The sequence below is a fragment of the Chiloscyllium plagiosum genome, chromosome 30, assembly GCF_004010195.1.
Source record: "Chiloscyllium plagiosum isolate BGI_BamShark_2017 chromosome 30, ASM401019v2, whole genome shotgun sequence".
Taxonomy (NCBI): domain Eukaryota; kingdom Metazoa; phylum Chordata; class Chondrichthyes; order Orectolobiformes; family Hemiscylliidae; genus Chiloscyllium; species Chiloscyllium plagiosum.
Genome location: NC_057739.1, coordinates 18,011,836 through 18,028,516, shown reverse-complemented (window position 1 = coordinate 18,028,516; position 16,681 = coordinate 18,011,836). Strand labels below are relative to the sequence as shown.

The following is a 16,681-nucleotide window of genomic DNA, read 5'->3' as shown; positions in this document are numbered from 1 at the left end:
TTGACCTGCAATCTTCTTCCCGACCTCTCCGCCCCACCCCCTCTCCAGCCTATCGCCCTCACCCTCACCTCCTTCCACCTATCGTATTCACAGCGCCCCTCCCCCAAATCCCCTCCCCCCCTATCTTTTATCTCAGCCTGCCTGGCACACCAGCCTCATTCCTGAAGAAGGCCTTATGCCCGAAACGTCGATTCTCCTGCTTCTCAGATGCTGCCTGGCCTGCTGTGTTTTTCCAGCATCACATTTTTCAACTCTGGTCTCCAGCATCTGCAGTCCTCACTTTCTCCTATACAATGTACAAGTCAGACCATAGCTGTAAAACTGAAAGCAGTTTTGGCCCTCATACCTATGGAAAGATATAGCGACATTGAAGGAAGTCCAGAAGTTGTTAATTTGGTTGATCCTGAGTCTGGAGGGATTTTCTCATGAGGAGAGATTGTGTAGATTGGGCTTGTACTAGTTGGAGTTTATAAGAATGAGTCTACACTATAAAGAACAATACAAGATTCTCAGAAAGATTTAGAGGGTAGATGCAGAGAGATTGTTTTGCTTTGTGAGAGTCAAAGAAGAGAGGGTACAGTTTCCATAAGGAGTTACCCATTAAAACAGAGGTGAGGAAGATTTTTGTTTTCTCTGAGGGTAGTAGATCTGTAGAATTTCTTGCCGCAGAGGGCTGTTGAGGCTGGGACATTGTGTATTCAAGTTCGAAACAGACAAATTGCTAATCAGTAAGGAAATCAAGGATTATAGGGGAAAAAGCAGGAAAATGAAATTGAGGAATATCAGATCTCAATGAATGGTGAAGATGACTTAATGGGTCAAATGGTTTAGTTCCTCTGCTACATCTTATTGCCTTATGATCTTATGGCTTGCTGAAATAAAGATTGAAAATCATATTCCTGACCTCACATGCCCTTTAACAAACTCCTTAAAGAACCTAATGGCCTGGACTTGGCAGCAAGGAGGTTCCTAGTACCCTTCACACAGCTGGCCCTTTGAAATTTAAATCTGTCTGCGATGCATGGGGATTCTGACATGACCTCCAACACTATTCTGTCTTGGGTACTGACCAGACAGGCACTTGAAAATCTCACTCCAGGACACTAATCCTTGACAGTTTATCCATCCTCTGAGAGAAGTACTGCCCTGAGATCATTTACATCCATTTGAGAATGTTGAAGGGTCCTTGGTTTCATGTCTCATTCAAAAGATGATGCCTCTACCGATGCAGAACTCCCTCAGTATTGCACTTGAGTCTTAACCTAAGTTGTTCTCTCAGGTCCTGAACCTGTAGCCTCTTGACTTAGAGGCAAGAATGCCTAAGGTTGACACATCATATATAATTTAAAAACACTCAAAAGGGATCTTGCGCTGCACCCCCTGTGAAATGATTCATAATTTACCATAAAGTCATCAACCTGAAACATGGACTCTGTTTCTTTCCATTGACACTGAGTTTTTACAGCAAGTTTTATTCTTTTTTCAAGTTTCCAACGTCCACAGTATGTTGCTTTTGTCATAAATCTGCTCGATTGTTGTCAGTTCAATTTCGATCTTGCCCTAGCACAGAGAATTTACTACTTCAAAGGGAGCCATTTAGTGTCCCTGTAGGAACCATTAATATTGGAGATCACAGAGGAAGCATGGATTTAAACAGTGCCAAACTCATATTTTTCAAAAACTGGACTTTCTGTGGCAGTGTGAATAACATACTGGGGAGAAGGTTCCCAGGCTCTAAACAACATGGGTAATGGCAAGAAATTTTGGGAAAATCTGGTGAGAATTCCAGTGAGGCCCCTTGCAGCATGGAGACTGACAAGTTGTAATGTCACTGCTGTCGGGTCAAAAAATCATTCTAGTGAGGGGCAAGAAGCCTATTAATGGGGATTATCATTCATTCTCATCCACATTGCTACCAAGTACATCCTCATTAATATGGAGGTTTTCATTCTTCTGAATGCCATAGTCCTATGTCAGCATGACACTTGCACCATGTATCAACTGTCTGCTCCTCAGTACACTGCATATGCATCCACTGAATGGTTGTAAAGGAACATTTTAAGGGAGTAGTCCCCAATCAAGTTAAAGGAATCAAGATACAGGGAATATGGATACAGTAGGCCAAGAGCAGCCTCAAGTCTCAGGGTCAGTGGTCAGTAACTGTGCTGTCTAGGCAATGAGTCATGTCTGCCTTACGTCTAATGCATTCTTGGACTTATGGGAAGACAGTCGACAGAGGAGCATGACAATGATTAGTTAGGGTCTGGTCGCTCATCATCCTGCGCTGTCTGGGTGAGTCAGTCAAGGACATTACTTCGGAGGGTAATACTCAAGCACCAGTGACTCATCCATGCTTTGTATACCTTAGCCATTAGCCTAAAGTCTGCAGATTAATTTCTTCTTCCAAGTGCTCCTGACCACTAGGTGCAAGATAACAAATTATGCTTCTAATTAGTTATTATTTTGTTGCATTTTACTTTAACCACATCACTCTTTAAATTCCAAAAGAACAATTTCATTCATTTACAATTTAGCACAGCATGCTAGCTTATGGCACTCAGTGAAGATAACTAATATCTATGATGCAATACCCTGAAAGATGGGGCATAGTTACCAAAGCAGCAATCCGCTGTCATTTACCCATTAGCTGTTTGGCGTATGGGTCCCTCAACAAGCAATAGAGATTTGACTGTGAAGTGCTCACCAGAAGGTTCTCCCGACTGTAATCTGGTTAACATGCCCATCAATGTCTCAGTGGGTGAGCTGGCAGGGGTACAGGGTATATCCTCTTCTTCAGGGTAGCAAGGGGTATCTCTTACAAGGCAGCCCTTTTGACTGCCACCACCATGGTTATGCTGCATGGACCTGCAGAAGTTGAAAGAGAGAACAACATTTCGAACAAGGATTAGATGTGTCATGTTTTCAATAAAGTCATGGTTGGGATAATGGGAGAGGAGCACAGCAATGAACAATGCTTTGACTTGGTAGGTGGGAGATGGAGGTTTCCACATCTCCACAGGACTGGTCCCAGTCTTTTCCTGCAAGGTCTAAGATCCTACCCTCTTAGAGGCTGAGGGGCCAATTAATCCCCACCACATCAGCTGTCCTAATGCTTCTGACCCTATCCTGTGTTGTTTTCTCCTGGAATGAGACAAAGAGAGAGATTGAGTCAGAATGAAGTAGCTGGCACTGCAGTTATTGCCTGTGCAGGTGGGGGAAAGGTGATGAGGTTGCAATGTGTGTAAGTAGGAAACCCAGAGGGCATGCAGGATTAGTGGTGGCTGGGGTTGGGGTAGTGAGAGCAAGTTAAGGATGATGTTACATGCAATAGTAAGAGCAGTAGAGCATGAGCCTTATTTGCGAGGTGGCTGCAGCAGCAGAGATTGAGTGAGTGTAAGATCGCAGGGAGAAGATAGTGGCACTTAGCCTGGCTGTGCTGCAAAAGTCGTGGAGCTGCTACTTGCATTGCTGGCCTTTCTCTGGGGAGGGGAAGGGAGGAGCTGGGTCTGGTTGGGATGCTCTTTGCAGGGTCAGTGCAAATGGCCTCTTTCCACATTGTAGGGATTCTATGATTGTATTTCTGCCAGATGATAATGCAACTGAAGCTGATTTTTAAGCTTCTGCTAGTCAATAATTTGTAAAGAAGGCAATTTACTTGTGTTTTAAGAATGTAATACAGATGGGATTTCTCCTTCCGCAAAGTCAGTAGCAGTGTAGCTGGAAGGGCAAATAATCAAGCAGGTTGGCACCACATCCACTTTCAGAGATTAATTTGAGTTTGGGAAAGCTCGGCATTGATTTTCCTGACATGCTGCAAATCATGGTGAATTGCTGACCACTTCCAAGTCTTGTCCTGCCTGAGCTGCAATTACTTCAGTTCCTGATGAAGGGGTTATGCCTGAAACATTGACTGTCCTGCTCCTTGGTTGCTGCCTGACCTGCTGTGCGTTTCCAGTGCCACACTTTTTGTCTCTGACTCTCCAGCATCTGCAGTCCTCACTTTCTCTGAGATGTGATGGAGCCAGACTACCTGATACATAAACTAGGGCAGACAGGCTGCCATCTTTGGTGGGGGGGGGGCGACTGTCCCTCAACTTGACAGCCCCCTCCCCCTTATCACTTTTGAAATAGCTGTTCCTCCCCCTATCAGTGGTTCCAGAAAGCCCACCCCTAAACATGCAGCACTTACCTTATTCTGATCCAGTATCCTGGGATCCAGGGGCTAGGACAGTCTAGTCAAGCTTTGTAGTTCCAACACAAAGTCTCCAAGCAGCCAATCAGCTACCTGACTGACAGTTGACCTGGTGGGCTTTCTAAATCAGATTGGCCCTGGGTATCCCTTTGCTAAATGTTCCTGCTTTTGGAGTTAGTTGAAAAATAGAAAAATACTTCCCATATTCCTTGACAGCTTGATTAACCTATTGATTTTTGTTCTTATGTTCTTTCCTTTGTGTTAATACTTTGATAATCTTGACAAACAACTTTCAGAGTAAAAATGAACGCTGAAGAAGAGCAGATTTTAAAATGAGGATAGACAATCAGACATCCATTAACTTTTACAGTGCAGAAAGATGCCATTCAGCCCATCACATCTGTACTAGTCAACAAAGATATGACTGTACCAATCGCATTTCCCAGCTTTTAGTCCATAGTCATGGAGGCTACGGCAATATGAGTGAATATCTAAGTACTGATTAAATGTTACACACTTCTGGCTCAACTGTGCTTTCAGGAAGTGAGTTCCACACTTCCACCACCTTCTAGGTGAAGAAAATTCTCATCACCTCATCTCTTAGCTCTCAACTTGTTACCTTAAACCCATGAACCCCTGTTATTCATCCTTTCAAACAAAGGAAAAAAAGCCTCTCTATTCCCCCACCCACATTTATGGCCCTCATGATCGTATACACCTCTATGAGGTCCCCTCTCAATCTTTGCTGGTCTAAAGAGATCTTTTGTCCTAGCTCAAACCCTCCAGCCTGGGCTACATCTTGGTAAATCAGAGACAGAGGAGTTTGAAACACCTAGACTTTAACTTTGCACTAACACACTTCAATAAGTCAACAAAAATAAAGTTGGTCTCTCATCTTTGAAAATCAATCTTAGAACTTTACTGTAACAGCCTTTTCTTTTCCATTTTTGGGATGTTGGTGACAATGCTCATCCCTAATTCTTTTTGCGATATTAAGCTACCTCTCAAACTGGAGGACAGTGAAGATTCTTTCCTAAAGGGCTTCAGAGAATGATAATGGTTTTTGCGGTCACCATTATTGATCATATCATTTTATTGCAAATTTATTTAATCACAATTTAAAATTCTAAAACTGCTGTGCTGGGATTTGAACCTTGTGGATTGCTAGCCAGTAACATGACACTATACTACCACATTTGACTCATGCATATGTCTATCAAACAATTGAATGCTTCATAGAATTCCTGCAGTGTAGTAGCAAGCAATTCAGCCCATTGACTCTGTACCGCCCCTCCGAAGAACATCCCACCCTAACCCATGCTATCCCTGTAACCCTGGTTTCCCTGTGACTAACCTACCTTGCCTGCACATTTCTGGACACTGTGGGCAATTTAGCATTGCTAATCCACCTAACCTGCACATCTTTGGACTGTGGGAGAGAACAGGAGCAACCAAAGGAAACCCACGCAGACACAGGGAGAATGTACAAACTGCAAACCGGCAGTCACCCAAAGGTGGAATCAAACCCAGGTCCCTGACGCTGTGAGGCAGCAGTGCTAACCATTGAGCCACCGTGCTCCCCCAATGTTGAGATTGTCCCTTTTACCACCTTTCTAAATGTTACATTCCCAAGATTAACACTGTTGGCCCCAGGAGAGAAGCATTCTGAACATGTTTGCTTGACCATCTCAGTTATTGCTGTTATATTTGAATTTGAAATATTTTTTCAACAAGCCAAATGCTACGAGCACTGTGGATTATTAGTGGTACGGTATTAGTAGCATTTTTAGAAGCACTCATGTTGACAGTTGCTGCCTTGGAAACCCAGTGTTTGAGCTACAGTGAATGAAATGTGTGAGAAGCAGTAAAGGGAATAGAACGCTGTTCTCCAGATTACTCTCTGATACCAGGGTAACAATACAAAGCAGGCATTCCACCTTCCAGTTTAAGATCTGGGAGGAATGTGCAGAATGCAACATTCTGCAAAGAGCTAAAGAGCATAGTGATCGTATTAAAAAAAACTGTTTATTTTGCCATTTTTGAGCACATGATGGGATAGAAGATTGTAGTAGGGCAGAGGCCCAGGCTATGTTCTGAGGACTCTGTTCAAATCCCATTGCGGCAGCTGGTGCAATTGAATCTCAGTTAATAAATCTGGAACTAAAAGATACTTTTGTCACTGAGACCATCATCAATGGTCATAAAAGACTGTCTACTCCGCTAATGCTCTTTAAGAAAGAATGTCTTCCATCCTTACATAGTCTGGCCTACATGAAAGTCTGTAGCAATGTGGCTGATTTTGAACTATCTTCTGGCCCAACACGTTCACAGCCAATTAGATGTGGACAGCAAATGATGGTCTTGCATGTAATGTAAGGGTCTGAAAGGGTTGATACTGAGGAGTGCCTTAATAACATTCCACTGTGATGATTTCATTCAGAGGGGATAACTGCTCAGAATATTAAAAGAGTAAAACGTACTTTGTAGTCATCAGGGAAATAATGAGGAGTTTCATTACTTGTTCTAAATAGTGAGAATTACTACAGCCAAGCCATTTGACTGCAATATTCTTTTGCTAAATTACTTCATCCTGCTACCCAGACTGTTTTGTTTGCACATACATAATATACAATTGAGTGGTAGTTTAAAATTATAAAATGAGTCTTAATAATTTGCAAAAAGAAAAGGACATTAAATGACAATAAATGCAGGGTCTCTGTAACAATGTCTTGTATCAACAGGACTTGTACACAGTTTCAATTTGGAATAAACTACATGTTGTTATGGATATGTAGTTTATTGTGTGTTTAAGACATGTACGCTTTTTCCTGTTAGACGAGCCAGTGGTTTTCTCCCACCAGGCCCAATGGATCTTAAAGACACCTTGACCCTAAAACAGGGTAACAACAAACAGATACTGTGTGAGCAATTGTATAGACAGCCTTCCATGATGTGTTGCTAAATGTTAGTGATTGTTCATAAAACATCAATGATGTCCAACTCCATGCAGTAATAAAAAAAATTGATTCAGTTGCTTTCAAAATGTGGTGCAGCAGTAGATATGAGCCAAGAGAATATGGTGCCAAAATTCATGGATAAAATACAAATTATAGTTAATTATTTTTTGAAATCCATAGGAAGCTTCATAGATAAATTGGAAAGCCAGAAAATTGGGCTAAAATGTGGCCGATGGAAATCAATGTGAGTAAGTGTGTGCTATTAACCCTTGTTATAAAACAACAGCAGTTTTTAATCTGGAAGTGGACTCCGTGTTGTAGCAGGGAAGAGGAATTTGAAAGTGCACTGATTTAGGTGCTGCTTTTCATGGCCATTCTAATCCATTTCATACTGAGTTGAAGTCTTTTTAACAATCTTAAGTCAAATTATTAAGGACAAATTTAACATTGTTCTCATCGTATAATGTTGTCCATAATTTAACACTGTCCTTCAGAGACACCACTGAATTGTTAAACTAGATAGTGGCTACTTGTGTTTGATTTGGACACTTGTCTGAGGATAAGACAATGTTACATTGTTTGAGGACATTAGAGGATTTTTACTTCAAACTTAACAATGAGAGTTGTTGCTGATCGTGAAAAGAGTGGAAATTATATTATGTCCCGCATATTTATGTCTCTCTTAATCACATGTTACTTTCCCTCCATGTTTTATTTTGCTTTTTGTATATGATTTGGCTTTGAATTTGATATTCGAATTATCTCAGTCTATGATGTGGAGATGCTGGTGTTGGACCGGGGTGGACAAAGTTAAAAATCACACAACACCAGGTTATAGTCCAATAGGTTAATTTTGGAAGCACTAGCTTTCACAGCGCTGCTCCTTCGTCCTGATGAAGGAGCAGCGCTCAGAAAGCTAGTGCTTCCAAATAAACCTATTGGACTTTAATCTGGTGTTGTGTGATTTTTAACTTTCTCTCAGTCTACACTTTGCTTGTCATTCTTCAATTTGATTTGTTATGGAGGTATACAGTTACTTGTCCTGAATACATAAAGCCCAGGTATCCTGTTGAACATACTCACTGTTTAGCTTTCTAATTAGGACAAGTCCATCACAAAGGCTCATGAAAAGTGTTGAGCGAATGTAACTCTTATGAATGCCTGGCAAGATTTTTTCGCTACTGAGATCAAAACATGGGCCATTGAATTTCTAACCTTTGATGGGGGCAACCAAAATTGTAAATAAAATGCAATGATACCATCCTACTATTTTCTTTTTTGTGATTCGATCATAATACTTCATCTCCCTATCTCTGTACAGGTGACTCACAACACAACTCATAAAGTTATGGTGGTCAAAATCTACAAGCAGGACATTGACCAGGATGTCATTGTACGGGAGATCAGCCTTCTCCAGAAACTTTCTCATCCTAACATAGTCAGGTAAAATTCAGAGATCTTTGGTGAACTATTCCAAAAAGTTCTTCATTGGAAGCGCACTAAACAATAGCAATTATAACACTGAATGACATCATTTGGCACAGTATGAGCTATGCAAAAAGTTAGAATCACATGCATGTTTTCACTTCTTCTTATATTGGGGGTGACATTGGCAATTGTCCTTTCTAGTGACCACAGCTTTTATTTTTAACAGCTTGCTGGATCACCTAAGAGGATGTTAGCACCAAAAGCAGAGTGATGCCCTTTCAGGAAAGGACACTATTGAACCAATTAAATTTGACAAAAAAATTCAACAGGTTTAAGGTCACACATTCCTCAATGTTTTGAATTTAATTTCAGAATTTACCAGTTAAAGCAATGTGGCAGACAGTTTGCTGATTTGATGAAGGGTTTGGAAATCTCTTGAGATTAGCCAGTAAGGATTCTTTGAAAGAGACAAATCTGAGGAATCGATGGTTGGACCTAGGACACTACCCTGAGGAACTCCAGAGAGGTCGTTGAGCAAAGATGATTGATCCCTAACAATCCCCAAAATCTTCCTTTATCGAAACTGCTTTATCAGTGATCTTTCTTCCATCATAACGTCAGAACTGGGGGTGTTTGTCGCTGATTGCACAACATTCAGCACCATTTGTGACTCCTCAGATACTGAAGCAGTCATGCTCAAATGCAACATGACCTGGACAATGCCCAGATTTGAGCTGAGAAGGATCAAGTAACATTTGCAGTGCATAAAGGCATAGCAAAAACCATCTCCAACAAGAGAGAATCTGACCATTGCTCCTTGACATTCACTGATATTACCATCATTGACTGTCCCACTATCAGATTTCTAGGGGCTTATACCATTGACCAAAAATTGACTTGAGCCAGCAATACAAATACTGTGGCTAGAAGAGTCAGTCAAAAGCTAGGAATTTTGTGGCAAGTAACCCACCTCCTGTCTCCCCAGTCCCTGTCCACCATCTACAAGGCACAAGTTAGGAGTGTAATGAAACGGTCTCTGTTTGCCTGGATGAGTGCAGTTACAACAACACACAAGCTCGTCATCATGCAGGAGATTCGATTGGTATCCCATCCACCACCTTCAACATTCAATCCTTTCACCATCAAGGCGCAGTGACGGCACTGCATTAACTCACCAAGGCTCTTTTAACAGCATCTCACAAACCCACAGCCTCTACCAGTTAGAAGCACATGGGCAGAAGATGAGTGGGAGCACCACCAATAGCAAGTTCCCCACGCTCCAATTCACATACCATTCAGGCTCAGAATGAACTGCTATTTCTTCAATGTCACTAGGTAAAAATTCTGGAATTCTCTTCCTAGCAACACTGTGAGACTCTTTAAGTACAAGGGCTGTAGTGGTTGAAAAAGACACTTAATCACCACCTTCTTAAAGCTAGTAAGGATAATTAACAACTGAAATCTAGCTAGCTTGCTTACATCCCCTGAACAAATAAAGAAAAATCTGATCCAATTGGTTCTGAATGGCTTCACTCCCAAGTCTTGCTGTCAAGTCAATGCTACTGAAACAGACAAGTTTCAGGATGACCTTCAAGAGGTCTCAGTTTGATAATAATGAAAACCTATACTCTGAAATGAAATGAAGGTGTCTTTTTGTTTGAAATTCTAATACACTGCCTATGAATAAAAAATTGAATGCCTGATTAAAAAGTTGACATTTCATATTTTGACATTGAAAATGTCCAATTTTCTTATGAAACAATCAAGCTGACAAATGCATTGTAACGTTGACAGTCGATAAAGTTTGTGATAATTCTGCATATTATTGCACACACATTAAAAGTCCCGATAATATTATTACATAACAGTTCAGCTTAGTTTGATAATTACATTTCCTCCTAATTCAGTAAAATGGGTTCTAAAAAGGAAGTAGTATTAAATTAACCAACACACACTTCAAACAGTGAGCTACAATCAAAGAGAAAGCAGATCAGAGACTGGGCCTTCAACTTTAATGTTACGTCTTTGACCTGAGATTTCTTAGTATGTAGCTGCTTGTGGTGAGTGTAGGAACGATGAACTAATCAAATAATCTTACAAACGGATTTACTTTCAAACATTTAGGATCTAAAAGAACATATGAAAGAACTGGAACCAATATGCTCATTCTAAAAGATGAGAGGCTTAACAAACAATCCAGGTCTTTTTCAATATGTAATTTCAGTTACATCATACTGTAAACTTTTGGCATAAATTCTGTGCCTTATGATCTTATATGCCACAACCACTTGATGGAGGAGCAGCGCTCCGAAAGCTATGCTTCCAAATAAACCTGTTGGACAATAACCTGGTGTAGTGTGATTTTTTAACTTTGTACACCCCAATATATCTAAGCAAATCTGGCAAATTATGAATGAGTAATCATGGCACTTTCAGTGCAAGTTCCTATCTTGTAGGAAATGATAACACAGCATTATGAAAGCTCAATAACCTGACCAGAAGTACCAATGACCCCTTCCTTCATTTCACTAGCTGCGAATATATCATTCAGACAGTCCCTTATTCAGCATAGAATGAAGGGCAAGAGGATTAGATAGTGTGAAAAAAATTTGTCTTGACTGTACTGAAACATTGAAGATTGCTTAGCCTATCGTTGGCATGACCCTTTAGTTGACTTGTTATCAAGAATATTGAATACAGAATATCATTGCTAACTAAATCACATTTTATTTATTTGAAGTCTATTATTTAAATGTAATTTAAAAGTTTGAAATCTTAATTTTATAGTTTGCACATGGTTCCTATGTAGCTGATCTTCATTCTCTGATTGACTATTACACTGGTACCAGAAACGTCAAGCATTTCTTAACCTTTTCTTGACATGTTAAAGTTGCTCTTTAAGGCTGATGCTCAAACTGGCCATCTTGGAGAGGCGTGGAGTTGATCAGAAGTGTAGGTCATACAACCTTTGGGCTTGAGTTTTCACATATTAAGCTTCTCAGCTATGGAAGTGAAATAACTATGCAGCAGCCAGTATCCTGTCACCAAGTCACCCTTTATTTACTTGTGCACAGTACGCTGGCTGTGGCTAGCCAGCATAGAGTCAGCCCCCTCGACTGACGAGATTCTCATCTCCTGGTTATATTAGTCAGCCAGGGCTTTCTAGATTAGCCCAGGTTAGCAACCTCAATCAATGACCTTGTTGTTGACAAGGTCAACCTGGTTCCAGTCACTACAGGAAGACATTGCAGTAGTGCCAGATCTTTGTACGCTCTTCTTCCCTGTAATTCAGGGCACTCAAGCCAATTGTAGTGCACCTACCCCGGACCACATGAGATCAGTTGATTAAACATAGTTCCTTCCTGTTCAAATAGATCAGTTGGTTACCAAATCTCCAATGGTCCTTTACATAAGAGCTGAATAAAAAAAACTTACATGAAAATACAAAAAAAAATGGGCAAAAGTTTCCAGTTTGAAAACCATAATTCCCATAACAGTATCTAACAACCCATAAATCTGTATGGCATTGCCCAGAAGTAAAGTCAATCAAATGATGATGAGCTAATCTAAACTTGTCTCAGTTAAGTATTGGGAAAATGATATTGTACTATTCTAATAATGTCACTGCAAATGGAAAATGTTGATTAACTCTTCAGCACACAGATGCATGGAAATGAACAAATACACAGTGATACAAAAATAACATATTTTAATGAAAAACTTTCTTAAATAATCACTGGCCATCAGTAAGTGTTTTCAACCTATTGTGTTTTTTAGTTGCCAGGGAAATAGTGAGGACTCTCATTACTTGCTCGAGATACTGAGAAGTACAACAGCTAAACAATATTACTGTAATATTATTTCGAGATATTATAGAATGTCTTTGGATTCTACTTAACTCTATTTGCCAGCGCTATCTTAATTCCCATTTTTGCCCTCCTGATTTCCCTCTTCAGTATTGTCCCACTGCTCTTGTACTCCAGTAGGGACTCATTCAATCCCAGCTGTCTGTATCTGATCCATGCCTTCTTTTTCTTGACCACTGCCTCAATTTCTCGAGATATCCAACATTCCCTAAACCTATCAGACTTGCCCTTCACACTAACAGGAACATACTTCCTCTAAATTCTCATTATCTTATTTTTAATTGCCTCTCACTTCCCAACCATCCCTTTCCCTGTGAACAGCCTCTCCCAATCAACCTTTGAAAGTTTCTATCTAATATCATCAAAATTGGCCTTACTCCAAATTAAAACTTTAACATTTTGATTAGTTTTTTTCATAATCTTTTCATAACTATTTTAAAACTAATAGAATTATGATCACATGCCCCAAAGTGTTACCCCACTGACACCTCAGTCACTTGCTTTGACTTATTTCCCAACAGAAGCTCAAGTACTGCTTCTTCTACAGTAGGTATCTCCACATATCAAAGAAGGAAATTTTCTTGCACACACTTCACATATTTGTCCCATCCTATGACAGTGAATTCTCATGCAATGTCGATCCTTAAGGCAGTTAAAGGATCATCATTGATCAAATGTATTGTAGGTTGATAATTGTCCCTCGGGAAAGATTCAATTGACAAAGAAGTTAAAAAAGGCAATAATTGCTTTTCTTTCTGTCAACCTTTAGGAAAATTGTTTTTATCTATGAAGTATAACTCTAAACATAATGTTTGGTGCAATAAATGCCAACTAATTTCAAGTTAATTTGCTAAAATTCATCAGAACTGCAGCTAAAACTTCAAAACTTCATGTCTTGTAAAGTAATTCTGTTGGAGCATGGAAGCAACTCAAGGAATTTCCTGGCCCAAATTCTATACAACTAGTCCATCACAACATTCATTAGTTACCCAGGGAAAGAGGTTTTCTACTTTCTAAATCCATCAAAGCTTTTGTTCACTATTTCAAGGTCACAAATTTCACTCTCAACTCAAACCACCAAGTCAACATGGGAAGAATTTGGTGCGTCACACACGTTAATGCAACATGTGACAAAAACCTTTTATATTGACTTTTTTCAGATATCTTGGTGTGTGCGTTAAAGAAGATAAGCTGTACCCTATGCTTGAGGTAAATACCATTCTAGATAATCAAAATTTTACTTCACAAGTATAAATGTAATTGTAGGATAAATAAATTGTTGCAGCTGTATTCTCAAATGTTTGCATGTGCATTGCTTCACAGTATATTAATGGTGGCTGCCTAGAAGAGCTACTAGCCAATAAAGAGGTTAACCTGACTTGGAAGGAAAAAGTGGATCTTGCATCAGACATTACACGAGGAATGGTGTACCTACACTCAAAGAATATTTATCACAGGGACTTAAACTCCAAGGTAACAGACTTTGCCTTCATACACTCAAATATTCAGCAAGTCATTAATTGATGACTGAAACAATTGTATCCTTTCTTTTCTCAGTTATTAAATCAGCATTACTTATAAGTCCGCAACCAGGTACTTACTTGATAGTATTCCCTTCCAAACACTCCCACTTGAATTTCAGCCACACTAACAAAATATTTCTCTCAGGCTGGATGCATTGGCTCGAACCGTTTGGACAGACTCAAACTAATTTGTGGTTAGCCCAGTAGGGCATATCTGCAAATGTTCCTGGGCAATCTTATCAAATTATCCCCAAAGAAAGCTGGTGTAGAAAATAAAATGCCTCACATCTTAGGTCAGCATGAGTGAAATGTTTTATGAAAAGCAACAAAAATAAAATAACAAGTGCTATCATATTGCTGAATATCATAAACTTTGAAATGAATCCAGCTTATCAGAAAATAAAATTTTTGAATTGTTGTAAATAAAGAGTTGATTGATCAGGTACTGAAAATGAATGAACACAATGAGAGACAGTTACAAAGTAATTAATGTAACAAAATCAGTGGGTCAAATAGCCTGTTCCAGTGTGACAAATGGTATGTAAAAAAAATTTTAATTGATATAATGTTTGCTTTTCTCCTTTAACTGTAGGATGGTTTAAAAGAGATTGAAATGAGTGCAAGTTGTGAATGGAAAATGTAGGATGATTAACAGCCCAATTATCCAAAGATAAATCAAAGTTGCTGTCTAAGTACAGCTAATGTTCACCAATTCAGAGATACAAGAAGGGAACATAATATTTATAAGCTTCCCTGTAAAATATTTATAAGCTTTCTATTCAATCTTCAGACAGCTCACGTCCTTTGAGTACAATAAAGACCGATTTCCTCTTCATCATGTGGTAGAAATGTCTTGTGCTGGAGGTAGATAATAAGGATTTACTTTTGTATTGGCAACAATTCAGCTTTTTTTTTCATTCTCTCCCTCGGTGTATTTTCTGAAAGGTACTATTTGACTGGAATTGCACTGTTCAGTTTGCCAGCTTCTGCTATCACATAAAGTACTGACTGCACTTCATGTTGTGTTATAAAACAATGCTGAATTATTTTTGAAGAATACAAGGACAAGCTTTCATGCTCACATTAAACACCAGATCTGGAAAAAGAAATGTCACATTGGATTTTCCATTCCATCTTACACAGAATAAAAAAGAAAATATGATTGAATTTACACATTAGGGGATTTATTTGGAGTTCTATGTTTTGTAACCTCTATGACCAGAAATAAATTACTTCCACTTTAAAGTTGTATCAATCATGGACCATGGTGAAATTAAAGCAAAAAAGCAAAGGATGATTGGATGGGCTTTTAAAAGAAAAAAGAGTGAAAGAACTTGCAATGACATAATACATTTCATCTCCTTAGGTTTCCTCAATGGGTTTTATAGTTTAGTGAAGTATGCTGAAATCATACTTGCAGATTACAAACAGCAAGATCACACATTCAATGAGCAATGAGCAATCACAAATTCAACCAGCTAATCTGGTTAAATAATGTTAGTTGGTGAATAGAGATTCATCAGCACACCAGGGAGGGTTCTTCTGTGAAATAGTGGGATGGGTTCTTTTACAGCTATCTAAGAGGGTAGAGGTGGGGCCGTAGTTTAGTATCTGCTCTGAAAGATCTCTGACAATGCAGTACACTCTCATTACATTCTACAATGAAATGCTGGGTTAGGTAACGTCTGCCTCTGGACTTGGGCATGAATCCATAACCTTGTGATTCAGAGACAAGACTGCTTCTACTAAGCCAAAGCTGGTAATTTTAGGGGTAATTGTTTAGAGCCTGCATCAGCAATGGGATAACCTACCAGTGGACAATGCTGACCAGACAATCACCTTCATATTTCCACAGTTTTGCAACTAAATGGAAAGAGTTGAAAACAGGCAGGCTGGCATCAGCTCTGATTTATATTAAAATAAGTGAGCTTTGATAAAGTGATTTCTTCATGTTGCTAGCTATAGAAACGATAATTGCAGCCTCCTCAACGCCTCTAACCCCTCTATTTGTGGATTAACTGAATGAACGTGTATAGGTAATGAATATAGGTAATGAATATAGGTAATGAATAAGTGTGTACATTTCCAAAGTTGCAATTCTGACATGGAGGTTTGCCGTACCTAGGTTCATACTGGAATTTCTGATCAAGAGCTGTGCACACCTATGTCCCTAATGTGTGACCCAAGTGAGTCTCTGCTTGAAACATGGCATAAAGAAATGATGATTGCAGATAATGCCACTACTAATCCAGGGCAGAATGTAGTTTTCATATAAGTGCCTTGTCAATCTGTAAATTAAGAGGATAGATTTTATTGCATGTAACTATTCTCTACTCAATGTGTTTTGCTGGAGGAATAACCATGCTTTGACCAGGAAACATCACTGCCATTTTAGCCATGTGTTGTTTGTCACAGTTCATAAGATTCTTTTGCTAAATAAATATATTAAGTTTGACAATGCAATGTTCACTGTAGCACCATTTTCAAAAATCTGGACTGTTGTTGAGTTGGTCAAGTTTTGCAGGTTTTACAATTGGGGGAAGGGTAATTACGATGCTGTAAGACAGGATCTGAGGAGCATAAGTTGGGAGCATAGGCTGTCAGGGAAGGATGTCGTGGAAATGTGGAACTTTTTCAAGGAACATTAGATTAGATTACTTACAGTGTGGAAACAGGCCCTTCGGCCCAACAAGTCCACACCGACCCGCCGAAGCA

General features: G+C 39.5%; 1 protein-coding gene across 3 annotated transcripts in view; it reads left to right on the top strand.

Annotated features, from left to right (window-relative positions):
- The window catches only part of LOC122564765 (dual specificity testis-specific protein kinase 2-like), a 100,316-nt gene that overhangs the window by 61,494 nt on the left and 22,141 nt on the right, over window positions 1-16,681 (top strand). For all 3 annotated transcript variants that reach the window (XM_043719953.1, XM_043719952.1, XM_043719954.1), the window contains exons 3-5: window positions 8,471-8,592; window positions 13,604-13,652; window positions 13,767-13,916. In XM_043719953.1, the coding sequence (XP_043575888.1) occupies window positions 8,471-8,592; window positions 13,604-13,652; window positions 13,767-13,916 (321 nt within the window). The remainder of the gene's footprint in view (window positions 1-8,470; window positions 8,593-13,603; window positions 13,653-13,766; window positions 13,917-16,681) is intronic.